General features: G+C 52.1%; 1 protein-coding gene across 2 annotated transcripts; it reads right to left on the bottom strand.

The window, feature by feature from the left end:
- Positions 1 to 13,956: 13,956 nt before the first annotated feature.
- On the bottom strand, positions 13,957 to 25,549 carry BSND (barttin CLCNK type accessory subunit beta). 2 transcript variants are annotated; one of them, XM_019742773.2, is made up of 5 exons: positions 25,504 to 25,549; positions 25,075 to 25,362; positions 19,137 to 19,231; positions 17,170 to 17,439; positions 13,957 to 16,221 (listed from the first exon to the last, which is right to left on the bottom strand). In XM_019742773.2, exons 2-5 carry the CDS (start codon positions 25,249 to 25,251, stop codon positions 15,810 to 15,812), a joined length of 954 nt encoding a protein of 317 aa, XP_019598332.1. In that variant the 5' UTR covers positions 25,252 to 25,362; positions 25,504 to 25,549; the 3' UTR covers positions 13,957 to 15,809. The 2 variants fall into 2 exon arrangements, with proteins under 2 accessions (XP_019598332.1, XP_019598331.1); XM_019742772.2 differs by lacking the exon at positions 25,504 to 25,549 and having other exon boundaries at positions 25,075 to 25,497.
- Between the last annotated feature and the right edge of the window lie 158 nt (positions 25,550 to 25,707).

Genomic DNA, 25,707 nt, shown 5'->3' with positions numbered 1-25,707 from the left:
GAGTTGGAGTCTCACCAACACTTTTCTGCATGTATCAGAAAAAAGGCAGGGCGGGGGTGCCAAGGGCCTGTGGCCTGGTGTGAACCGGCGCTGTGACTCTTTTTGTGCTTTATACTGGGGTGTGAATAAGGTCCACTCTTTAGTCATGAGGAGGCGATGGGTCTTGGTCTTCTAAGCCTTTTGCTGTTCTTCCCCCTGGGTAGCATGACCGTTTGGGGATCCATTGGCAAAGCTTGTTGAAAGATGCCAAACGCAAGCTGACTGCCAGCTGGCTTCTCCCTCATAGCTTTCACATCTGCCAGGGGGTCCTGAGCAGAAATCACATCCCTGGTCAAGCTGGGTTTCTTGCTAGACTCCACGCGTCTCAGCCTCACTCCTCATGTCCCGCATTTGCACACATGGTTCCCCTTCCCTGGGATGTTTGCTGCCCCAGTCCTCCCAGTCCTCCCCCACTCCCAGGGACCAACTGCCAACATCTGCAAGAACTAAGCTGTTCTCTCGAGTCATGGGCTGCCGGGTGTGGCTATCCAACGAACTGACACTTGATTCTGGGCCATCTTGGGAGGGGAGGGGTTCTCACATGGCACAGCAGGCAGAGGTGCCATAGATACTTCATTGTTTCTGGCATTCAGGCCATTTCCATCTGGCAGCTCTTGAACGTTTTCCATGACACTAAATTGTCAGAAAATAGAGTTTGGGAAGATTTTTGCTTTTGCAGGCAGATTCTCTTATTTATGATATGGGCTGTTCAGAGACAGGCTTTGCTGAAGACAGCTACTCACCAACCTCTCCGTGGGGGGCTGGGAGGTCCCACGTTGAATGGGATAATTATACTTTGCAAACTGGAAATTCTGAGACTGTTCTTAATTTCAAATCATGCAAAGTGATCATGAACGTAGTATGACTTGTTACAGGAGCATTGGACACTCACACAACTAACTTAGTCCATGAACACTGAATCCGCCAGGCCCTGTGCCAGGTACTGGGGAGACGAGAATTAAAAGAACACAGCGATCCCAGGGCTTGGTGGTGGACACAGACAACAGAGCGTCTAGAACGCTGTTGGGCACGTTCCCAAGGAGAGGGAACCCGACTACCTGGGGCGGCCTCAGGCCTGTGTCACCTCTCTCCTCTCTCCCTCCAATCTCCAAATTCCTCATCTGTTATTCTTTCCCTTCACCCCATAAGCTTTCTCAAGTCTTCCCCACTCTAAAAGTGTTCTTCAAAAAATTAAAAATAGAATCAAATTCCACTTGTGGGTATTTATCTGAAGGAAATGAAAACACTAGGTCAAAGAGATAGCTATGCCTCTGTGTTCATAGCAGTGGTACTTACAATGGCCAAGACATGAAAACAAACTAAGTGTTCGTTGATGGATGAATGGATGAAGAAGATGTGAGATAATATACATATATATAATTCAGCCACAGAAAAGAAGAAATCCTGCCATTTGTGACAAATGGATGAACCTAGAGGGTATTATGCTAAACGAAATAAGTCAGACAGAGAAAGACAAATACACCGTGTGATCTCACTTATATGTGGAATAAAACAAAAAGGAAGTTGAGGGTATGAGCAAGGACAAGCCCCATCAGGAAGTCTCAGCTGAGTAGAGGTGGGACATGTGAGGCGGTGAGAACCAGAGGTGCAAAGTCTGCAGCATCCGTGAACAGTAGGTGTGGTAGGTGTTGACAAAGGATGAGGGAGTTGGGAGGGGGCTGGAAAAAGGGAAAGTAGTGATCAGAAAGTGGGTGTTTGAAATGGAGGTTCTAGAGGAGACAGAACTACAGGTGGCAACAAGGTCAAGAGTATAATGGTGGGAGTGGGGGGCTGACAGAAAGTGGAGGTGAGGTCTTTGGAGGTGGAGGAACTGAGAGTCCAGAGCGTGTTGGACTCACCCCAACAGGAGAAACTGACCGTGAGCTAAGCCTCCAATACATCAGCGGTATAATCTGATGACAGGAGCTTCAACGTTGAGCATTTAGGAAGGACAGTGATCTGGAATAGGCAGTGAGGAGCAAGGAGGACCCTACCACACCTCAGGCCCCAGGTACTGGCTGTGGGAGAGGAAGGTGAGGAAGCAGTGTGCTTTGCGGACAGGGGGCCTTTAGGCGGAGCAAGAAGGGGAAAGAATGTCCTGAGAGGTATTTGAGGACAAGGGGGTTGCTAGTGATGGACCAGGATTTTTTTTTTCTTTTTTTAAGATTTTACTGGGGAAGGGGAACAGGACTTTATTGGAGAACAGTGTATACTTCCGGGACTTTTTTCCAAGTCATGTTGTCCTTTCAATCTTAGTTGTGGAGGGTGCTGTTCAGATTCAAGTTGTTGTCCTTTCAGTCTTAGTTGTGGAGGGCGCAGCTCAGTTCCAGGTCAGGTTGCTGTTTCTAGTTGCAGGGGGCGCAGCCCACCATCCCTTGCGGGAGTCGAACTGGCAACCTTGTGGTTGAAAGGACGCACTCCAACCAACTGAGCCATCCAGGAGCTCAGTGGCAGCTCAGCTCAAGGTGCCATGTTCAATTTTAGTTGCAGGGGGCGCTGCCCACCATCCCTTGTGGGACTCAGGAATCGAGCTGGCAACCTTGTGGTTGAGAGCCCACTGGCCCATGTGGGAATCAAAGCTCTAACCACCTGAGCCACCAGGCCAGCCCTGGACCAGGATTTTGAGGGAACAGTGAAGGGTTTCAGGAAGGGAGGAGATGGGCCCAGGGGAACATGGCCTCTCCCAGAAGTTTGCAGCCCCTGGGGAACAGTGGCCATGCCCAGCTGGGCCAGCAGAGGGCGATCAATGCACGGTGTGAGGACCCAGGGCCTAATCAGCAGGGCCTGGTGCTCTGCTGTAGCCCCTGGGATAAATCAGACCCTGACCTGCCCTTGCAGAGCAGACACGGAGACAGGTAAGAGCACAAGCCTCTTAAATGAGAAGAGGAGACAGTCACACAAGGAAGGGACAGGGCTGGGTGGTATATGGAAGCCCAGTTGCTGGGCACTGCATCCAGGCAGGCTTCTGAGAGGAGACAATTTAGGATTTATGGTCTCCCCTCTAATGAGGGGACACGGCCAGGGAGCAGTGCATGGCTTAGCTGGGGATAGTAGCACAGGAAGCTGGTTTCGTTTTATTTTCATTTTGTTTTGTTTTAATATTGTTCATATATAGCTGCGGGGTGTTTTTAATATTAATTGCATAAATTCTTTTTTCTTTTAATTGGGGAATATTGGGGAACTGTGTTTTTCCAGGACCCATCAGCTCCATGACAAGTCGTTTTTCAACCCATTTGTGGGGGCGCAGCTCACTGGCCCATGTGGGAATCGAACTGGCGACCTTGGTGTTACGAGCACCGCGCTCTAACCACTGAGCAAACCGACCGTCCACTGGCGGCTCAGCTCCAAGCTCAAGCCATTGTTTCTCACTGGCCCATGTGGCAATCAAACTGGTGACCCTGGTGCTATGAGCACTGCGCTCCAACCACTGAGCCAACCGGCTGGCCAGGAAGCTGGTTTTTACTGTCTCTTGAGGCTCCTTCCTGTGAGCGGCGGGGTTGGAGGGTGAGGTTCTGCACAAAAGGTGACATCCAGAGTGTCAGCCTCAGTAATGCTTTCACCAGCTCCCAAAAGGCCTACTTAGGAACTACACCAGTCCCACCACTCCCCACAAGCCTCCACCCCTCCCCTCTCTTCCCAGGGGGACCCTTGCCTGCCACTTCATGGAGAAAATGGAGTCCAGCGGCACCCACATCATGCACTGCCTCTCCACCATACACTGACTCTCTCATGCAGGCTTGGAAGGAGATGTCCACAGGCCAAGGGGCCCCAGCCCTTCCCCCAGCCTTTCCCCCCGAGTTTCCAGGACTAATTCTCTGACATCCTGTCTCCATCTTGTACACACTAAAGCTTGCTGTCCCCTTTTTCTGCCAGCCTTTGAGCACACTCAGATGCCTTCTACCTGAAAATATAAATAAAAATAAAACAACAAAAGCCCCCGATCACCTTCCACGTGCCAGGTACTCTTCTAGACACTGGGTTGCATCAGTGGGTTACATCAAGATAGACAAACTCCTGCCCTCATGTGGCCCTCACACTTGTGGTCCAGATAGCCCAATTCCACTCTGCATTCATCAGGCGTGTCCAAGCCTCCTCACATGCTATTTGCTTCTAGAGTGTCCTTCCCATCATTCTTCACCTGATGACTCCTACATATCCTTCAAGACCTCCCTCAGAGTCACCTCCTCCAGGCAGTACTCCCAGAATAGACAGGCCTGGGCAGCAGATGGAACGGGACCCAGGGATGGGATCCAGAACACAGTTCTAATTCCAGCTCTTCCACTAAACCCCTGCTGTGACCCTGGGCAAGTCACTGCCCTTCTCGAAGCCTCAGTTTACTCATCAGTGAAACAGTGACTCTAATTCTGACTTTTCCAAGGAGATATGAGGCCAAATGAGATGACAGTTCTGAAAATGCTTTATGTTCTCATAGCACAAGCAAAGGGGAGGGGACTCATCACATTAGACACACATGGAGGGAGAGGAAGGACAGTAAAGGGTCAGATGGCAGCCCCACTCCTCCACACAAACACCCAACTGTATCACCAGACTGGAAATTTGGTTCCAAAGACCCCAAGGGTATGCATCCAATTTGTGTCAAGTGCCCTGAGGTCTAGGGTACAAGGAAAGAAACTGCAACGGCCCCAAGCCCCAGGGCAAGTGGGGGTGGGGACCAGGAGGAACGTGCCTTTGGCAGCTTCTGGGGCCACCAGCCCTCACCCCCAGCCAGAATGTTTCCATCACCTCCTGGTCAGGGCGTTAATGGTGCAGGGAAAGCAACCATCTGAGCGTGGAAGAAGGGCCAGAAGCTCTGAAACCCAACGCAGCCAAAAGCACCTTAACCCCGCGCCCAGGACTCACAGCAGCCCTGTGAGGCAGGTAGGCAGGGCGGGGATCCCATTACAGGGGTGAGGAAACTGAGGCCAGGGAAGATCCCACAGGGATAAAGGAGTGGGGTCTGGACCCCCCCACACCCCACCCAGCAGAGAAGATCAAAGGTGCTCCTTGGGAAGAGGTGGCACCCTGTTAATTAGATCAGAAAACCGAGCTCAGGCAGAGAGCTCCAACATCATAATCCAGAGGGGAAGGAGGCAGAAGGGCGGAGGAGGCAGGAAAGGAAGAGAGACAAAACTGGAGTCCCTGGAGATAGCAGGCTGGGGATACCCCATTCTAAAGGAACATGAAGGGGGTGACGTACTGTGTTTCCCCGAAAATAAAACCAGGTCTTATATTAATTTTTGCTCCAAAAGACGCATTAGGGCTTATGTTCAGGGGACATCATCATGCTAGGGCTTCTTTTCTGGGAAACACGGTAGCTAATACCCAGCTTCCTCACAGGAGTGAGCTCTGATGCCCAGTCTCCCTACCCGTTAAGTGACCCTTGTCCTGGGTGCTTGTCTCTGCCCCTGCTCCTCCTCCAGGGCACTTGTCTCTGATCCACCTCTGATGGCACTACCTCCCAGTGAAGATCAAACTAGCTAACACAGGGACATGGTTAAGAAGGGCACGCTGGCCACACAGAAGAATACCGGCGGTTGTTAGGAAAGCCTGTGTCCCCACACAGTGCAGTGGCCTCCCAGACGTTTGCCGCCCAGAGACACCGTTCCCTTAATGTATTTTCCCTTTCGTTTTCTGCTGGCATTTTTTCCTTCTTTCTCCCACTTTCCCCCAGGGTCACTTTCACAGAGATAATCCCAGGTTTGTTGTGAGAAGAGATGGCAACCATTGCTTGTTGTAAACTTGTTTTCAGCCAATACAGGTGCTGCCCAACCATCTGCTCCCCTGCAGACTCCACAGCTGCCCCATCTTCCTGGGCCCTCGGACCCAGACCCCAGCATTGCCTTTCTTCTTAGTTATCCAGTCACTCACGCTGGGGCTGACTGAGAACCCGCTGGGCAGGGCGGCCAGCTGGAGGAGGCCCGCGGGCCTATTCTCAGGGTGAGGGCTGACATGTCCTGTGGAAGCTGAGGGACGTGCCTAGGTCAGGAACAAGGGGTGTGACCTCAAAACCCAGAGGGAGTGGTGGGCACTTCAGGGCTGCAGGAGGGCGTGGGAGTAAGAGGACACGAGGGTCACTGAGGGTGAGTCCTGGCCCCTCACAGCGCACTGGGGACCTTGCTGGGTTCACCTCTCCTCACAGAGCCTCAAGTTTTCCTGTTTCCCTGGATGTCCACCCACCTCCTTCATAAGGTTGGAATCACACATTGTTTTGGGTGGATCCTTTATAGGTCAAGTCCAACCTCACCACTTGAGTCTGTTCTCTAGCCCACAGGCAGTCAACGAGCTTTCCTCAGATTCCCTGATCCGATGGGAATGAGCTACTTCCTGGGGGCCCAATATTTTGTGGTGGTTGTTTTCAAGTAGAACCAGCATCATTGTTTATTTTTGAATGCAAAAACGTTATTTCCTGATCATTTACATGCTCATTACAAAAATTGCATAAAGAAGAATCTCATCACCCAGAGAGATCTCTTTAATTTTTTTCTATTTATATTTGTGCATAGATATACATGTATAGGAGATCATATTCTATGTCTGTTGGGCATGAGTTCAGCAGCAAGCAGAGTAGCTTAATCAAATAGGGGCTAAATTTTCCTCTCATGGCTACAAGACCAGTGGTTGCTGGCTTTGGTTCACCATTTAATAGGTCCAAAATCTCTGATTTTCTTGGCATTTCCCCCATGGTTGCAAGACAACTGCAGCCCCAGCCATTGAATGTGAATTCAAGGCCAGCAAACCTAATCACATTTACCTTTTTATCAGGAGACTTTTCAGTAGTGACCCCAACAAATTTCTTTTCGGGTCTGACTGGCCAGACTGGCAGTGGGAAACAGGCTTGTCATGACTGACTTTGGATCAATCATAATTTATCATCTGGGAGTAGGTATATCATCCCTCCAAACAAAATCAAGGGCATTCTGCTTTCTAATCTCTCTTTTTATTAATCATGTATCGTGAGCATCTTTCCACATCAAGAAATACAGACTCAAAGGCATGGGGAGAAAAGGGGAAAAAACAGAAAAAGTAGAATGGTTGTTGCCACCCAGTTGGGGGAGGGTGACAGGGAGTTAGAGTTTAATAGGCACCGAGTTGCAGTTTGGGAAGGTGAAAAAGGGGTGGATAGTGATGATGGTTGAACAACAATGTAAATGGACTTAATATCCTTGAGCTGTACACTTACAAATGGTTAATGTAGCAAGTTTTATGTATGTTTTACAACAATTTTAAAAAAAAAGCACTATGGACTCAGTCATTTATTCAACAACCATTTATTGAGGGCCTACTATGTTTCGGGATCTTCTCTAAGCACCGAGGACACAATAATAAACATAACAGACAGAGAGTCCTTACCTTCCTGGGGCTTAGAGTCATGAAGAAAGTTATCAGAGAAATTCACAAGTCATGTGAAATTACAGCCAAGATATGTGCCACCAAGGAGAGGTGCATGGCTCTGTGGGAGCAGGTAAAAGGGGATTTGATTCAATCAGGAGAATCACCATTTTAATGGCCATATACCATTCCCTGGCATAGCTACAACATTATTCAGCCAACTTCCTATTGCTGGATGTTTAGATTCTTCCCACATTTGAACTATCTTCAGCACCATAATAAACAGCACCATAATAAGCACCCTTCTATAAATGTATCTTGGCATACCTGTCTGATTTATTTCCTTAGGATAAGTTCCTACATGTGGGATTGTGGAATTCAGGGGTACTCCACATGCGGAGGCACTAACCACACACTGCTATATTGCTCCCCGCCAAAAAATCTTGTATCATTTCTAGTCCCACCAGCAACGTAAAACAGAACCCTGTTCCTCCACATTCTGCCAACACCACCTGTTGTTATCATCTTTACAAAACGTGTCCAGTGTTATGAGGTGAAACATGGTTTCTTGTTGTTTTAATTGGCTTTCCTTTGATTATCCCTGAGGTTGACCATTGTTCTTGTTTGCCGCAGATCTTTCCTGTGGCTAAAATCCTTTTCTTGTCCTGTCTGATCTCTCTCTCTCTCTCTCTCTCTCTCTCTCTCTCTCTCTCTCTCTCTCTCTCTCTTTCTCACTGTTAAGTTCTTTCGCTGTTAAGAACTGTGACCTCTGTCTGTCAGTGATTCTTTGCGCAGCTCTGAGGATTACAAAATCCTCCTTTCATGGAATCCTCGAGTTCTGTCCTTATCAATCCAACTGCCTGAGGCTTTCCCACATTTTCCAGGGCAGCGGCCAGAGCCCATCCTAATCAGGTCCCCGCTCCCCACCCATGTCCTCTCCAGCCACCCTCCACACTTGCAACCCTCAAACATGGTGGGTGACTTGGGGCTCCCAGCCTTTGTCCAAGCAGTTCTCCCTCCCCTTTCTTCCCTAGTGAAGCCATCAGGACATAGCTCAGTGCAGCCACCTCTCTGAGAAGCTCTTGCTGACTCCCCAGGTGGGGTCAGACCCCCATGTGCTTCCCTCTGCTCAGCACTGACCACACTGACCTGTAACTGTTCACTTTGCAGTTATCCCATGAGTGCCCCCGCCCCGCCCCGCCCCGACAGGCATCAGACATCTCTCCCTGTCCCCAGTGACTGGCATGGGATGAGGGAGCTTAGACAGATTGTAGCCAAAAGGAAGGAAAGAAGGAAAGAAAGAAGGAAGGGAGGAAGGAAGGGAGGGGGGAAGGAAGGAAGGAAGAGAGGAAGGAAGGGAGGGAGGAAGGGAGGAAGGGAGGGAGGGAGGGAGGAAACCCTACCCCTCTCCACCCCCAGGCGAGCTGATCAGGGGTCCAAAACCTGCTGTTGCCCGTCTCCCATCACCCTAGGTCCGTTCTTGTCTGGGTTCAACACGGAAGGTGTGCGGGTGGCTTGGGCATTCTCATCATCTGAAGAATCACCTGGGGGGCCTATTATCTGACCTGAGCACTTCCTGGCCACTGAGGCCCTCACTTGTGCGCCCGCTGGGCTGTCTTTGAACTAGGCACTGCCTTAGCCGTGGCTCTGGTGTCCTGGACAGAATCCCCCGCTCCGTTCTTCAGGGCTTGTGGTCAGCAACGACTCTGGGACGCTGGCTGGCTCCACTAAGCTTCAGTCCTGAGCTGGCATCTATCCAGCGCCACTCTCACAGGTGGAAAAAACCTTTCACAGGCCAGGTTGGGAATTGAATTCCTGCCACAGGCCATGAACCAGTCTTCTCGCCCCCACTGTATCCCTTCCATTCCCTTTTGCACTTATTAACCAGAATATGCCCTAAAGATTCCTTTCTTCATGTCACTCCTCTGCTCAAGAACCATCAATGGATCCTACTTGCCCATCAGATCAAATCTGAGCCATACAGCAGGAATTCCAGGAGCCTCATGACTCAGCTCTAGCCTCCCTGTCTGACCTCGCCCACCATCACTCCAGCCATGCTAGTCTCCTCCAGGTTCTCAGGACCGTCTCCTCTCCTATGGGGCTTTGCCTATACCATAACCTCTGCCTGAGACACCCTTGTTCCTTCATTACCTGTTTAGATCCCGGCTGGCAAGCCCCCTGGACCCCTCTGGGGACAGAGCCAGGAGAGCAGTTTCCAGGCTCTCAACCTCACGTGGAAAGGTGCTGGCTCGGGTAGTAGATGGCCATCAGCTGTGACTAGTTGGCCATCAGCTGTAACCAGTTAGCCATTGGCCACTGATATAACTGCCGTGGCTGAGGTAGCAAGCGCGGGTTGCAGTTAGCAAGTGGGGTTGGTTGGCAGAGAAGCGGACGGAGGGTTGCGGATAGTGTGGCTCCTGCTTCCTGTGTCTCCAACCCAGCCGCCAGCGAGAATATAGTGGTGTGACTCTGCAATCTATGACTCCATGGGTGTTCCTTTTTGGCCTCACTGAATCCTGCGTTCTCATTTGGGGAGCAGGAGCTGAGACCCTACATGACAGCCCCCTTCCAACTATCCCAGTCCTTGCAACCAATTTAAAAACAAAAGACTAAGCCCTTGTGTGCTTTAGAATCACCTGGCTTGCTTATTCAAAAGTCAGACCACCCCAGACCTCTCTAGGGTGTTTTCTAAGACACTGGACTTTTAAAACTCCACAGGAGAGTCTGATGCTACCAGCCCAGCCATGTCCATTGGCCTGCATTTGAGAAGTGCTGACGAGACAGTGCTGGATGCCAACCCCAAGCCTCCACTGGCTCCTGATGTCTGCACATTGTACACATCCCCCTCATGCCTACAAATGATAACTGCATTTACTGAGGGCTCCCCAGGCACCAAGCACACACTGAGCACTCGCTGTGCATGATCTCAGCTAATTTTCACAACATGCTGTTACGTAGATATTATTTTATTGATAAGGAAACTGAGAACCAGAAGGATGAGTCTCTTGGCCAAAGTTACAGAGCTTGGGGGGCGGGGGAAACGGGTCTCAAGCTCAGGCTGATTGTGCCAAAGCCAGTGCGCCTCATGCCTGCTATGTAGTCTGTGTGCGTGGGCCCACGAGCTTTCCCAGTGGGCACCTGGTTTAGTTCATTTCGGGTCAATTCCATCCTGTCCACCAGCACTACTGCCGCTTGTTTTTGCCTAGTCCTGGGCATAGAAATATGGGTAGGGGTAGGAAGAGGCCCGTGCCCTGGAAGGACCCCCCATCCAGGCGGGGAGATTGGCACATGCATAGCCAGTCACATGGGAAGCGCTGGGACCAGAGTGATGCACACCATTTGGGAAGGACAGGGAGGAGAATGTGGGTGCAGATGGGTTCAGCCCTGGGAGGGGCGAGCAAGGCCAATTCAGGCTCCAGGGAACGGGTAGAATTTGAGTCAAGCCCGGAGGGATGATAGAGAAGGGGAAGAAAGGCATCAGGCAGAGGAAACAAGCAGGACAGTGTGAAGGGTCAGGTTTACAGTGGCTGCTGCATGGGAGGAAGTGGTAGACACATTGGCTGGAAAGGGCAGTTGGGGACAGACCGTGTGGCCTCAGATGCCAGGCTCAGAAATGTGGCCTTATCCCGTGTGCAACAGGGAGTCATGGAAGTTGTGGGAGCAGGGGTGTGTCTGCCCTCAGCACTAGATCAGGAAAAGGCACAGGTAGGTGCTCGATGGAACCTTGCTGTCTGCTTGGTTGATATGTGTCTTTCTATCCTTACGAGGGTCAGAATCACCTGGGACTACTGGCTGGTTCCAGGCATGAATGGAAGGCCCAGTAGCTATACCTCTCCTCCTCCATTTAGCCCTTCTCTGGGAGGATGGGCAGATTATTCAACCTCTGTGAGCCTCAGTTTCTTCATCTATAAAATGGGCAACACCCCAGCCTTGCAGGTCTTGAGGATGAAATGCAATCAGGTGAACATAGTAGAGCTGGTGCATCACTGAGTCTTGTTACATGTGTGGACCAGGTGGCAGAGTGAAAAGTGCAAGGCTCAGAGGACCTACATCTGAATCCCAGCTCTGCCCCTGGAATAGCCCTCTCAGGGCTGGTGGGAGGATTAAACTCAGCAATCGAACACACATGGAGCACCCATTACCCAGCAGGTGATGAATAACGTTGGTTGCTGCCTGCCTGACCTGCTCCTCCTCCTTGCTCCCGGGACGCTGTCACTCTCACTCAGCACTCTGCTCCCTCCTCCCCATCCCCAGAAAGGTACTTTATTTGTGCCTTAGCTCGCTGTCACCTGACCTGCCCCTTGACACCTGGCACACTGTTGATTTTCTGTACCATTTGCAAAGAGTTTTTCGCCTTCATCTTCTTCCTGGTTAATCCACTAACTCACTATCGATTCATAAGCAGGACAGAGTTGATCCCCACTGAGCAGATAAAGAAACCAAGACCTGAAGAGGGGAATGAGACTAACATTGTTTGCGCACCTATGATGTGCAAGAGGCATTATACCCATTAGTTCTCCCTCACGACAGCCTGAGATTTAGGTATGATCCTCCCTACTGCATAAATGTGAACATGGAGGCTCAGAGAGGGGCAGTGACATGTCCAAGGTCACACAGCAAGGACCTGGCACAGGCTGAATGCACACCCAGGTCTTTCCGACTCCGGCGTCTGGGATTCACAACAAACATTTGAAATGTGGGGCCGATAGATCCGTCCCCAGGGCTGTTGCAAAGACCAGATAGGGTAACAGGCATGAGGGGCACAGTGCTTATGGAGTAGGAGTAGAAGTGCAATCTTGTCCACCTCCACCTAATTGGATAGACAACAGAGACAGAGTCCGGGAGGGCTGCAACATGCCCAAGAGCACAGTAAGCAGCCAGCAGAGCCCGAACTCCCTCCCCTAGGACATCTCTCTTTCCCAGTTAAGAGCAGGGGCCATCACTCCATCCCTCCATCCCTCCAGGGCCTTTTCCTCCCAGGCAGTGGAAACTTCCAAAGTTTCTCTGACCTGACAGGAGGGTGAAAAGAGCAGGAATTTCTGCCATGGTACACAACCCCGGAGCCTGGGGCTGAAAGCTGGAATTCCAGAGTTTGCAAAAGCTGTTCCTCCAGGCCCTTCAGCACCCCACCCACCCTGGGGACCTGCAAGAAGACTTCTCACCCTCCCAGTGAATCGGCCAACTAGAGGAGCCACCCCCAAGGCCTGTGTCCTTAGAGGACACTGAAAGGTGGCAATGCCGAGGGAACGGGCATGACAGGGGGATTGCATGTGTAATAAGCTCTTGAGGCATCACAGAACTCAGGATGGTCAGAGCTGCACGGAATAAGAGCCTGCTGGCCCCGGCTCTTCAAACTTTTAAAAAGCTACAGCCCCTTCTTTTCAAGTGAAATCCACAGCATTCTATTCCCCTTCTATTCCACAGTCACTAGCAGGCCCCCGAGGAGGACCCACGGAGCAGTGAGACCTGAAGGAGAGCAGCAGCCTGACCGCCAGGAGCTCAGGGCCCTCACCACTCGGCCTTGGTGTCCTGTTGAACGGGACCAAGTTCACAGAGCATCAGCATCAGACAAAGCCACTCTGTGACTGTGATGTCAGAATCACTTGGCAGCCATGGCCACTGTCCCAGCCATAACAGTGACCAAACATCACCCTCTCCTGTTGGAGGATGACTGCGGCTTCTCTGCCAGTTACCCCTGCAGCTTGGGTCTAGTCTTCCCTTCTTCCAGATCAGACTGATTAAGCTGCGCCATTACAGAATTAGCCCTGCTTCCTGACAGTATTCCCCCCAGAGCAGAGCCCCGCTTCCTTAGGCCCGCCCCCAAACCACCTGACACAAGCCCAAATCCCATAATAGGTCCCTTCTCACACTCTCCTACAGAGACACCTCATGGTCTCCATGGGTTCTGTTCCCCTCACTGCAATGAGTAATAAACCCAACTATTAGCTACACGGGAGCTCCTGGTGATCTCCTGCAGGCATTGGCAGTGGATCCCTCGGATACCCCCACCACCTAACCCCTGCAAAGGTCAAAGACCAGCACCCATCTTCTCCGTTTGCAAGTCCACAAAGGCAGCCGGACTTGCCCAAGGTCACAGAGTAGGGTGAATATATAATTCATCATTCAAGTTGGATGCCTTTGAGACTGAAAGGGAGCACGACTAATAACTAAGCAAGGACACTGGGTATAAACCAGGACTGTCCTGAGCAGACCCGGTGTGTGGTCTCCCCATCACGCAGCAAGATGGTGGGGAGCCAGAACTGCAGCCAAAGCCTGAATCCACCCATCTCTCTCTGCGGCCCCAAGCCCTCAGCGCAACTTCCTGGGACAAGTTTGGCATCTCTCTGCAGGCGGGCCTGGCAGCCAGAGGGTCTTGGTTCTCTGCTAAGGTCTGGGGAATGCCCACCTGTTGTGATTCAGGGACGTTGGGGCCACTTCTGAGATTCCACACCACACAGCTGTCCCACGTGGTCACGCCGCTGTGTTTGGTGTTCACTTTCCAGAGGGTTCCCATGATGGCTCATGTATCCTGTCTAGAGCGGGGCCAGGTGGTTTTACATAAAAGAATTTGCAGGCGAATAAAGGTGGCCCCTTTGAACATCGAAAACGTTTTTATTTCAGCCATTCGTGCTCGTGCTGTTTGTGATGCAGGCCCCCCTCTCTCCTGCCTTTGTAAACAGAGCGCAGGAACAGGCTACACCTCGCCCCAGTCTAATGAGTGGGAACATACTACGGCACAAGAGATGAGCCCGCGATGCCTTTCACTACCAAGGCTTTCACACTGGACATAGAATGACCCAGAAAGAAGAGGGAGTGGGTTCCAGGGGTGTGCCCTTCTGATGCAGCACAGAGGAGATGCCTTTCCCACTGCTGGGTCCCCCAGCCCTGATCGAGAGGCCCAGCCCGGGTGAAGGTCTCCCCCTCCCAGGTGGCCCAGAGTGCAACCTCTGAGAGTGTGGGCCTGGTTTGAGGTAGTGCCACTGTCCCTTCCTCTGAAGCTGCCATAGTCTCTGTGCTGAGACACGAAGGGGCTTGGCAGAGGTCAGCATACTAAAAGCATTACTCTGTGATGCTCCAATACAGTAGTTGTCTTCAGGGGCTGCTGCAGCAGGCTGGGCTATTTGTCCCTGCCTTCGCTGGCCCCAGATGATTGTGTGTCACGCTGCTGCCTCTGGTGTGCCAATTTTTTACTTCTCTGCTCCCACTTCTGCTCTGGATCTGCACTCTGTCCCTGACTTACAAGAAACCAAGCTCACTAGATTGTGAGCCTTTGGAGGGCAAGAACTGTTAGTTCATGTGTCTTTCCCCCGAAGGTCCTGGCTTAGTGTCTGGCACATAGTAGATGCTCACCACCTTAGATGCCACCTTAGTCAAACTGAGTTAAGCCAGGCAGGTTCATTTCACCCACAATCCTAACCCAATGCAGATGTATTCTGCGGGGAGGGAGGATACTCTGCGGGCTCTTTGCCTGGCTTTGTGACTCCTATGCAGGCTATTTGGAGGTTTGAATGTCAGAGAGTAAAGAGGCTGAGTCAAAGCGTTAGGGAAGTGGGAGAGGAGAACATTATCTGCAAAAGTTTCCTGGGTTCTGATCAGTTCCTTACACCCTCAATGACCGCTGACTCTGGGCACAGGCGATATCAAGGTGAGTAAAGCAAGGATGCTAGCCTTGAGCACAGTCATGCTCCAGTGATAAGTATAAAAAGGCCCAAAGGTGGCACCAAGGAGCCGGATCTAACTTGTTCTAGGAGGCGGTGACATCAAGCAAGGCTTTCAGAGGAGGGACATCTATGCCAAAGGGCTTCCTGGAAGAGGGGACAGACAGTGTGGGAAGGGTATGGAGCAGCAGGGGGAGCATATGGAGGAGAAAGGACATGGCCTTGGGATTGAGGAGCAGAGGGTGTGGTGTGGGGCGGACCAGGTTGGAAGTTGGGAGGTCAGCAGAGGTCAGTCATGGAAGGTTTTGGATCCTGGAGCAATGGGAGCCATAGGAGGGATGTGGGTGGTGGCGATGTGGTCAGCTCTGGGTGAAGACAGCTCACGCCAGCTACCAGGTGGACTACAAGACTCAACAGGAACACAGAGTCCTTCCCAGAGCGTCGTGGGCCCAGGCACAGCACTAAGGAGGGCTCCTGTTCAGAGGCCAGCTTTGGGGGAAGGCAAAAAGAATCTTGAGGACCCCAGCTGTCACAAGTCTTCACAACAAATCACATTTCACCTTTACCCCCACCCCCAAAATAACAGCTGGATGGGCGATGGTCCATTGAAAGTAATCACCTCCTCCCCGTGTGTTTTTTTACAGTTCTCCAAGTGCTCTAGAATCCACCATCTCATTTGAACCTCCATACAACCCCATTTCGCAGATAGGGAAATTAAGGCCCTGTGAGGAGTTCACACAGGGCTAGCGGCCCTGCAGGCTAGCACCCAGGGACAGTCCCATCTCAGCCCTGGGCATCGGGCTCAAAGCCCAGTTCTTTGTCTGGGAGGGGGTCCCCCGGGCTGTCCGGCAGTCCATAGTACAAGTCTTCCTCCTCCTGCTCTGGCTCTTCCACGCCTGCATCCGAAGCCGCCTCCTCCTCCTTTGTCCTCGGGGAACGCTGCCAGTAGCTGGGCAGGGCTGTGTCCTGCCACTGCCCCTCTGGAGGAGCATCCTCCGACGTGGGGGCGTCGATCAGAGCGAAGTCATGGAAGCGGTCCAGCCTGTACCTGCAGGCCCAGGGCTCCCGTGGCTGGGGGCCAGGCTCCTCCCCCTCAGGTGGAGATGGGTTGGGGCTGCCACTCTCACTGGAACCCAAGTCCAGGTCATCTTGGAAGGAAGCCAAAGGTGCAGGGGCCTGAGGACAGGCTGGGGGGCTGTAGGGACAAAGCCAGAGAGGGCGAGGATACCTCTGAGTCAGACTGCCTGGGTCCAAACGTCAGCAACTAGCTGCAAGGCCATGGGAGGTGAGCCCACCTGCCTGGGCCTCACTTTCCTCCCCTGTAAGGTGGGGGAAATAAGAGTATTCACTCCTCTGGTGTCTCTGAGCTTTACAGCAGATCATGTGTGCAAAGCGCTTTTCACAATACCTGGCACATAGTAAGTGCTCAAAAAATGGGCTATTATGTTATTATCCAAACCACGTCACGTCACTCCTCCACTTCTCCAATCACTCAGGGGTCTCCTCTGGGCCCTCAGGCCCCATCACACTAGGTACCACCGTCTGTTCCCTCATCTGCCTCTGCCATTGGACTGGGAGCTCCTGTAGCGTGGGGTCCTCAAGGCCTGGCAGGGAGTCGGTGCCCAGTAATGGTGGTCGGATGAGTGAATCAATAGATGAACGAGGAACCCACATCATAAACAGCCAAGCATGGAGTGGGCTGGGGAGTGACCGCTCGAGGCCATCGAGCACATCAGGAGCAGTGTGGATTTGAACACAGGTCCTCTGGCTCACTGCCCCGCTACCCATGACAGGCGCTCGAAGAGCACAGAGGCCTATGGTGTGCCCAACACTTAAATGCACTGTCCCAACCTTCACAACAACCCTCTGAGGTAGGAGTGATTATTCCCATGTGGGGAAACTGAGGCTCAGGAGGATAAGACACTTGCCAAGGTTATACAGCAGAGCTGCTAGGATTTGAACCGAGGCCCGTCTGACTAGAGCCCAGACTCATGCATCTGCTACACCTGCTGCCTCTCAGAGTGTCCCCACCCCCACTGCCCTCTCTACTCCCAAATGAACCCAACCACCCCTCAGTGGCCCACATCCCTCCTCCTCCACCCAGAAGTGGGCGCATCCCCCATCCTGCGCTCTACACACTCACCCAGGCCTGCTCTGAGTTGGATTTCTTTCTCCCTCATCCTCCTCTGAGCCCCTGTGGACGACCACGGCAGCCTCCATCCAGGCCTGAGCATCAGGAAGGCCCCCTGCTCCTCTCTCACTGGCTTCCAGCTGCTGCTGTGCCCGCTCAGGGACTAGCAGGGGGCGGGGGTCCTCACTGTAGCCCAGGACCTTCATCCGGATGTGGCTGAAGTCGGGCAGGCTCTGGTCATAGGCGGCTTCCTCCCACAGCCTGACATAGGGGGGCTGGAGGCTAGAAGGGTGAACGGCAGACAGCGGGAGAGAGAACAGGTGGGTGTGCAAAGATTCGTTCAACAGACATCAGTGCTGTCCCCTGGCCCGCCTGCTCTGTCCACCTGGTCTCCCTGATCTCAAACAAGCCTTCAGGTTATTTTTACTGGACCTGGTTCATGGATGAGGAGGCTGAGGCCCAGCAAGCGAAGGGAAGTGGCCAAGCTCAGACTCTCAGCCCAGTGTTCCTTTCACTGCATGTCCCCAAAGTTAACCCCAAAAGTGCAACTGCAAAATGAAGACCAGAAGACTGAGAGTTTGCTGGGTTCCAGCTGGTGGGCTAACGGCTTTATGCATATCGTCCCTTTTATTCTGAACAAGCAGAATGATGGTTCCTGCTTTTCAGATGAGGACTCCAGTAATTGCGCGGCTATTGCGAGCTTCTTGCCTGCCGGGCTCTGTCAGGCAGCCTCCCCGTAACTCTGGGAGATACTGGAGGAAACTGAGGCACAGAGACTAGCTGACTTGCCCATGTGACTGAGACACTGAGCATTGTGAGTGGGGCCCCAGGCGCCATGTTTTCTAATGCCGTCTACAGACCCTTTGGAAAGTGAGGTTCCCTTGCTTAGGACTGGGGACTAACCAGAAGGAGCCCAGACTCGGGGTGACCTGAGCCTCAGCTCTGTCACAGCAGCTCTCCCTGTGTGATGAATCCTGAGGCTGGCCCCCATGCCCACCCAGGTTCTATCGTCTCCTTCCCCTGAGACATTTGGTCACTCTCTGTGCCAGCAACAGAAAATACCATCACTGCCTCCTTCCCCAAGCAAAGTAGAGAGAGTTCCAGGGCCCCAGCCACTCACCCTGGACCTGCAGCCTGCCTTTCTGAGCATGAAGTCACAGCATCCAGGGACAGGGAGGGGGAACGCTGGCATGCTCTCTGCCATGGCTTGTGAGCCAGGGCGTAGCACCTCCAGGGACGAAGGCAGGTCTGATCTGGTCTGTCACTGACTCCCCATGAGGTTTGGGGGCCTTGTGATTATACTTCTTAAGCCTCAGTTTCCACATCCATATAAAGGGTTGGACAAACCCTTTCACAGAGTTTCTATGAGTACTGAAGGAGGTCATGGCTACAAAATGCCTGATTTGGTCTCTGATACATAGGAAATGCTTCTTACTAATGATGACAAACACTTACAGAGGGCCTACTGTGTGCCAGGTTCTGGTCTTAGCACTTGACTCATATTAGCTCACTGAACCCTCCCTGAAACTCCAGGAGGAAGGTACCATTAGTATCCCCATTTTATAAAGGGGACAAAGAGAGGTGTGTCATTTTCCCAAAGTCACACAGCCAGTAAGGGGCAGAGACCAGGGCTCTATTGTTTGCTATAGTAGTAGCAGTCACAGCTTTTGGGGATTTAGGGTCAAACCTGATTTTCATGTTTGGTCTGCCACTAGTGAACTAGTCCCCAAGCCTCAGTTTCCTCATCTATAAAATGGGGATAATAATGGCTGCCTCATGGAATTCAGAGTTCAAAACAATCCATGATTTCTAATAGTATATGCTCAGTAAGCAGGAAGGCCAAGCCGGAGCCTGGAGCAAGGGAAGGAGACACCATCCACCCCTCCCTCCCCACTCCCGCACTCTCCCCTCCGTAAGGGGAGACGGGCTCACTGCCCTCCCCTCTACCCACTCCCAGCCTCGGAGGGCGCGGCACCTACCTCTTCATCTCAGCCGTGAGCCCGTTCTCCAGCAAGCCCAGCGGCTTCGAGGACAGGATGCCCTGGAAGTCTGAGTCAGCAGGTACAAAGGCGATCTGCAGGGCAAAGGGGAGCCGGCTTTGCTGTGGCTGCTCACACAGGCCCTTCACACTGCTCCCCTCAGACCATGGGCCTAAACTCTCCACATGCCCTGGGAGAGGCCCACCTTGGCAGGGCCTCACATTTTGACAGGAGCGGATCCTGCTCAGGGCCCAGCACCAGTAAGTGGATGGATCCCTGGGCTCCTGCTCCCACTTGGCTCTATATTCTAATAATAACATTTATTGAGCACCTGCTGTGTGCCAAGCACACTAGGGGGCAGCAGGCAGTGAGACAGACATCCCTGCCCTGAAGGAGATCACATCTTGTCATTTCTCAGGGTCCTCATCCAGTATCCAGAATGTGCCTGGCACAGAGGAGGCACTTCATTCATATGGTGAATGAGTGGAAAGCAGGTTATTACCATGTGTTTCTTGGCACAGAGGCTATGGTGAGGGATGGAGAAGTGTATGGCTGGGGTTGCACCCACCAGTACCTGTACCTGAACTTTCAGGGATCAAGAGGTCTCTGCAAGTACAGCCCCATGGGGAGGGCACAGGGTTGCAGAGAGGCGGTGGGTCATAAGGAGGCAGTGGGATGAGGCAGTAGGAGCCCTGCTTTTGGGGTCTGGTCATCTCCCCTCACAGGGCCTCTCTGTGCTCCTCTGTAAAATGGGATTAGCCTCGAAGAGATATTTGCAACATTGTTCACAGTAGACAAGAGGTGGAAGCAACCCGACTGTCCACACACAGATGAATGAATAAACAAAATGTGGTATATACATGCAATGGAATGTTATCCAGCCTTAAAACAGAGTGAGGGGCGGCTGGATGGCTCAGTTGGTTAGAGCATGAGCTCTGAACCACAGGGTTGCCGGTTCGATTCCCACATGGGCCAGTGAGCTGTGCCCTCCACAATTAGATCGAAGGTAACAAGCTGACACTGAGCTGCCGGAGGGGAGGCTGGATGGCTCAGTTGGTTAGTGAGAGCTCTTAAAACTAAGGCTGCCGGTTCATTTCCCACATGGGATGGTGGGCTGCGCCCCCTGCAACTAAGATTGAAAACGGCGACTGGACTTGAAGCTGAGCTGCGCCCTTCACAGCTAGATTGAAGGACAACAACTTGGAGCTGATGGGCCCTGGAAAAACAAAGTGTTCCCCAATATTCCCCAATTAAAAAAAAAAAAAAAAAAAAGCCGAACGAAGTTCCGACATATGCTAGAACATGGATAAAAGTTGAAGAAATAAGCCAGTTACAAAAAGACAAATTATGGGGCCGACCCGGTGGCTCAGGCAGTGGGAGCTCCGTGCTCCTAATGCTAAAGGCTGCCAGTTCGATTCCCACATGGGCCAGTGCCAGATGGCTCAGTTGGCTGGAGCGTGGGTTCTCAACCACAAGGTTGCCGGTTGGACTCATAGACTCCCGCAAGGGATTTTGGGCAGCGCCCCCTGCAACTAACAACAGCAACTGGACCTGGAGCTGAGCTGCGCCCTCCACAACTAAGATTGGAAGGACAACAACTTGACTTGGTAAAGTCCTGGAAGTACACACTGTTGCCCAATAAAGTTCTGTTCCCCTTCCCCAATAAAAAAATCTTTAAAAAAAAAAAAAAAGGCAGTTTTGAAAAAAAGACAAATTCTGTGTGATTCCACTTATATGAAGTATCTAGAATAGTCAAATTCATCCAGAAAGAAAGTAGAATGGTGGTTACTACTGACAGGAAGGAGGGGGATTGAGGACTTATTGTTCAATTGGCGAAGAGTTTCAGTTTTGCAAGATGGAAAAGAGTTCTGGAGGTCTGTTGCACAACAATGTGAATAAAATTAACATTACTGAACTGTACATTTAAAAATGGTTAAGATGATAAATTTTGTGTTATGTGTATTTTACCACACGTTGAAAAACAAAAATCGGATGAGTGATGCCTGTCTCCCGGGGTTGCTGTGAGGATTCCATGAGATAATATATAACAAATCCTCCAGCACGGTCCTGGCACATAGTAGCTGCTCAGTAAATCATAGTTTGATGTGACTGAAGATGAAGCTGCCTTCTCTGAGTCTTGGTCTCCTCAACTGAAATCTGTTTAACAAATATTTGATGAGACCCTACTGCATCATAGGTTCAGCCCCCTTTTCCCTTCCCATAGAGTGCAGTGAGTAAGAGACACTTGTCTGCACTGTAAAAACGTCATCCTGCTGGGGAGAAGGGAATGGTGGATGCAGGAGTTCTCAGAACTCCTGGGAGGGGAGCTTCCCAAATGTCTGGACATAATGCAGGCACCTGGGTATCTTCCACACCCACTAAGGATGCCCTGCACTTGCCAGCTGGCTCTGTACTTCCTAGAATCTGCCCCTTCCTCTGCTTTATTATCTCATGGACAAGTAATCATCCTCGTCTTCCTCCTCATCACCATCATCACTATCACCACCGTCATCATCACCTCCATCAACATCATCACCACCATCACCACCATCACCATCATCATCATCATCGTGGTCGTCACTGTGAAAAGCCTAGAGGAGAAGGAAAGGCAGAAGTACCTCAGAACACAAGTCCTTTTAAGAGAGGAGGACAGGCAGAGTTGAAGCTGGAAAGGGGCGATCAGACCATGAAGATCGCAGAATATCAGACTAAGGAGTTCAGCGTTTATCCAGAAACAGTGAGAGCCCTGGAGGAGTTCTCAGCAGGAGAGTGCACAGGCCTATTTGTGTTTAGACAAATCCCTCCAGAGAGGGGAGGGAGTGAGGAAGGGCTCTGGAGAGGACGGATCAGTCACCACCAATCAGGGGCCTGATCCTGGACTCCAGCTGAGTAGGCAGGAATAGGAAATGGGGGGCCTATGGGCAGAGGCAGAAGCCAGACAGGAAGAGACCTTGCTTTCCCTGCCAATCCTTCCCTTTCTCCCAGCTCCCCTGCCCCGCCTCAGCTAAGGGGCAGCATCTCTACTGCCCCACTTACTAGACTTACCACAATTCCTCCTCCTCTCTCAAGCCTAAGACCCAGCTGACCACCAAATTTGACCAACTCTACTTGAGAAAGTCAGTGGGATAAGCTAAATGGTAGTGCCGGTGCCATGTCCAGCCACAGCAGGTACTGTACATTTGATGAGCTGGAAATGTCTTCCCAGTTCCTACAGTCTTGGGTTCAAATTCTGCCTTAACCTGGAAGACCATCATCTCTCACCTGGACCGGAGAAGGAGCCTCCCCTACTGGTCTGCTTGCCCCTGGACCTTCCTCCTTCCGATGTCAGCCTGATAACTTTCTTGAACTGCAAAGCTGATCATTTCCTTCTCTTGTCCCATCAACTAAAGGGTAAGGTCCAAACTCCTTAGCATGGCATCTGAGGCCCGGAGGAGTTGAGCCCTACCCCCTTTCCATCTTACCGTCCTCTCCCACCACCCCAGCAGCCATGCTGACCCACCTGCCTTGCTCTTTCACCTCGTGTCTCTGATCATGCTGTTCTTGGAATGTCTTTCCCATCTTCTCTGCCCAGTGAACTTGTATTTGGCCCACAAAGCCCAGCCCATCTTCTCTGTGATACTTACTCCCTCCCCATCAGGCAGAAAATTGTCTTCCCTGCAAGACTCCCAGCCCCTCAAAGACAGGGGCAGTTTAATTCATGTTGGTGTCGACTACCCCTTAACCCCATATCTTAATTGGTTGACTCCAGTCCCTTATGTTTATGTTTCTTTCAATCCAGGAAATTCCCATTTGTCAGGCACTGAGCGGCAGGGGAGGGTGCTGAGAAGGGGGATGGGCACCAGCAGTTGCTGAGGGCTGATGGATGGCCCAGGCACGGAGGAAACAATGTGGGAGACAGGCCCTGCCCCTAAGCCCGCCTCCCTGGTTTACAGCACACCTCCCTCCCTTCCCTTAGTGTGCTGGCTCTAACACCCACACAGACCCACACCTGCACATACACACAGAGACCACCCATGCCACAAACACCAATCCTAGGAATAATGCCTTCAAACGAGCTCTGTGCCAGGTGTGATGCTAGCTCCCCCACATACAAGACCCCACTGGTTCCTCCCACTCAGCAAGCCTGGAGAGGCAGGGGACTCCCTCTGCCAAGGTCACAGAAGTGGGGCAGGAGGGAGGAGGGATTTGAATCTGGGCTTGTTATAAACCAAAACGTATTTCCACCCCACCATACTGCCTCCACACACAGGAACACATGAATCTATCAACAGTTACTCATTAATACACAGTAATATTCCCTCTCCCTCCCCCCTCTCTCTCTCCCTCATCCCCCACTGCCACCCAGTCACTCTGCCCACCACCCCAGAGCCACCTCTGGTAAAGGGGCACAAGGTAGTGCCCCGCAATGCCCCCTTGCTGTCCCCCAGGGCCCAGCCTTGTCACTGGAAGGAGAATGACAATGGAGGTGGTGACGTGGGTAGCTTGGGCCCCAAGGACCTCTTCTCCCCGTGACCTCTGCTCAGGGCATTTCACAGACAGAGGCAAGTTGACTGTAAACTGCTGGGTAAATGACTACAAACCAGCCAGGACCGCCCCAGCTCCAAATATTCTGACAGCCTGGGGCTGACCCATGGAGGGGGCAGGGCTGGGGAGAGCCAGGTGCAGGTCCCCAGGGAGCCTCCTGCCTCCTACCCCAGCCCCTTCCCCCAGCACAGTCATCCAGACGGAGGGGAGGTGGGGAGGGGGCTGCCAGTGGTGGGGGCTGCCTGGGGACTAGAGCCCTAGATATCAGGACCAGCAAGGCCCTTAGATGCAACCCCTTTCCCATCCCCTTTTCCTGACTCACACATTGACTCACAAGTGAGGAAACTGAGGCTCAGAGAGAGAAAAGACTTGACCAAAGTCTCCCAAGCAGTTAGACACAGAGCCCAAGTTCGAATCCATGCTTCTATTTTTGTTTCCCTGAGTGTGACCAGCTGTGTGACCTTAGAAAAGCCACACAACCTTTCTGGGCACTAAAAACTTCCAACTCCTGACATGCCTATTCCACAGGGCTGTTGGGAGGATCAATAACAGTAATGGTGACAGCCCTTCACCTAAACACAATACTCTACAGTTTGTAAAACATTCCTACCTCCCTTCTTTTCTCTGTTCATAATAACTGTGAGCTGGGAGAAATAGGGGATTGGGGTCCCATTTTGCAGATGTAAGAAACTGAGGCTCAGAAAGATAAACATCATACAGAGAGTTTGGACAGAGCTGCAACTAGAACTCAGGACTCCCAAATCAGTGCTCTTCCTGTCACTAAGTTACATGCAAGGCTAGGAGTATACTGAAACTCCAAAGGATAGAGTACTGACCAACTCATGCCATCAAGGTTACACCTGACCCCCTCAGAACTCTCAGTAACTCTGAGGCACAGGGTTGCCCTCCGAGGTGGAGGCTGTGCCTTAAGTCACACATATCTGAGCTCCAATCCCAACTCTGACACTTAAGAGCCATGAGATCTCACCTTTCCGAGCCTCGGGCTTCTCCACTGTAAAATGGAACTACAGAGGTACCAGAAGCTCCAGATGAGGACTGAACTTCACCATGAACGCAGGAGTGCCTGACAGGGGGCAAGCACTTACTACCGTAACTTTGGCTTCAAGCACATGGATAATGTGTGTTGGGTTTTACTGTCTCCCCTGTGGTGCCTCGTTCAGGGCTCCAGATGCAGGGGGCTTCTGGTCAATCCTTATGATAAGGGAGGGAGTAAAGGTGGGATGGATGGATGATCAGGAATGTGAAGAGAAGAAAAGAGAGGTGAAAGGGGGAAAGAGGAAAAGATAATTGAAGGATGGGGCACAGCATATGCCTGGAATAGAGGCACAGCCTAACCTTCCTGGCCCCTGGCCCCTGACCCCCAGCCGACCTGCCCCTCCATCCCACCGCCTACCTTGGGGTAGCACTGGCACATGCTCCAGATGACGCCCCCAATCACCATGACGCTGCCCATGGCATAGAAGGTGCCATAGACCTGGGGCCGGTCATGGCTCATGAGGAACGTACCGAGGGCAAGCAGGAAGAGCCCCAACACAATGAAACCGATGCGGAAGGTCTTCTCGTCTGTCATGGCTGCCCCGCCAGGCCGCTGTCAGATCCGTGCACCGCCGTGGAGGGGCGCCGGTGAACCAGTGTGGCCAGCCACACACCACACACTGGGAGGGATGACACTCCAGAATCACTGCAAATTGGGACTTAAAGTTAAAGGGAGGGTAGGCTCCCTCAAGTCCAGCCACAATTGCAGGGCACACAGGTTCACCAGGCTGCGGGAGCTACGCTTGGATGGCCCCTGCCCCCACCATCCACCGTCATTCCCTCTCACCTTCCCTCTGGGCCCAGCCGGAGTGTGTGTGTGACTCTGAGTGAGGGACAAGCAAGGAGAGAGAGGGGGAGGTTACAGGGGCTGGGCCCCAGCCAAGCTTTGACATCACCTCATTTGCCTGTGTGGGGCTGAGCTAGATGGACAGGCGGACCCACACCACCCAGCCATGGGAAACCAGGTACAATGCCACAGCCAAAACACATC

The sequence above is a fragment of the Rhinolophus sinicus genome, linkage group LG06 (genome assembly GCF_036562045.2).
Source record: "Rhinolophus sinicus isolate RSC01 linkage group LG06, ASM3656204v1, whole genome shotgun sequence".
Lineage (NCBI taxonomy): Eukaryota > Metazoa > Chordata > Mammalia > Chiroptera > Rhinolophidae > Rhinolophus > Rhinolophus sinicus.
The sequence above is the reverse complement of the archived record's forward strand: the minus strand, read 5'-3'. Positions and strand labels throughout refer to the sequence as shown.

Bases quoted from the DNA above. Each gene is read 5' to 3' on its own strand.
- BSND (XM_019742773.2), bottom strand. From the start codon at position 25,251: ATGACAGACGAGAAGACCTTCCGCATCGGTTTCATTGTGTTGGGGCTC. The intron at 19,232-25,074 runs GTAGGCGGTGGG...TTTGCCCTGCAG, and splicing joins TGTGCCAGTGCTACCCCAAG to ATCGCCTTTGTACCTGCTGA. The intron at 17,440-19,136 runs GTAGGTGCCGCG...TCACCCTTCTAG, and splicing joins CTCACGGCTGAGATGAAGAG to CCTCCAGCCCCCCTATGTCA.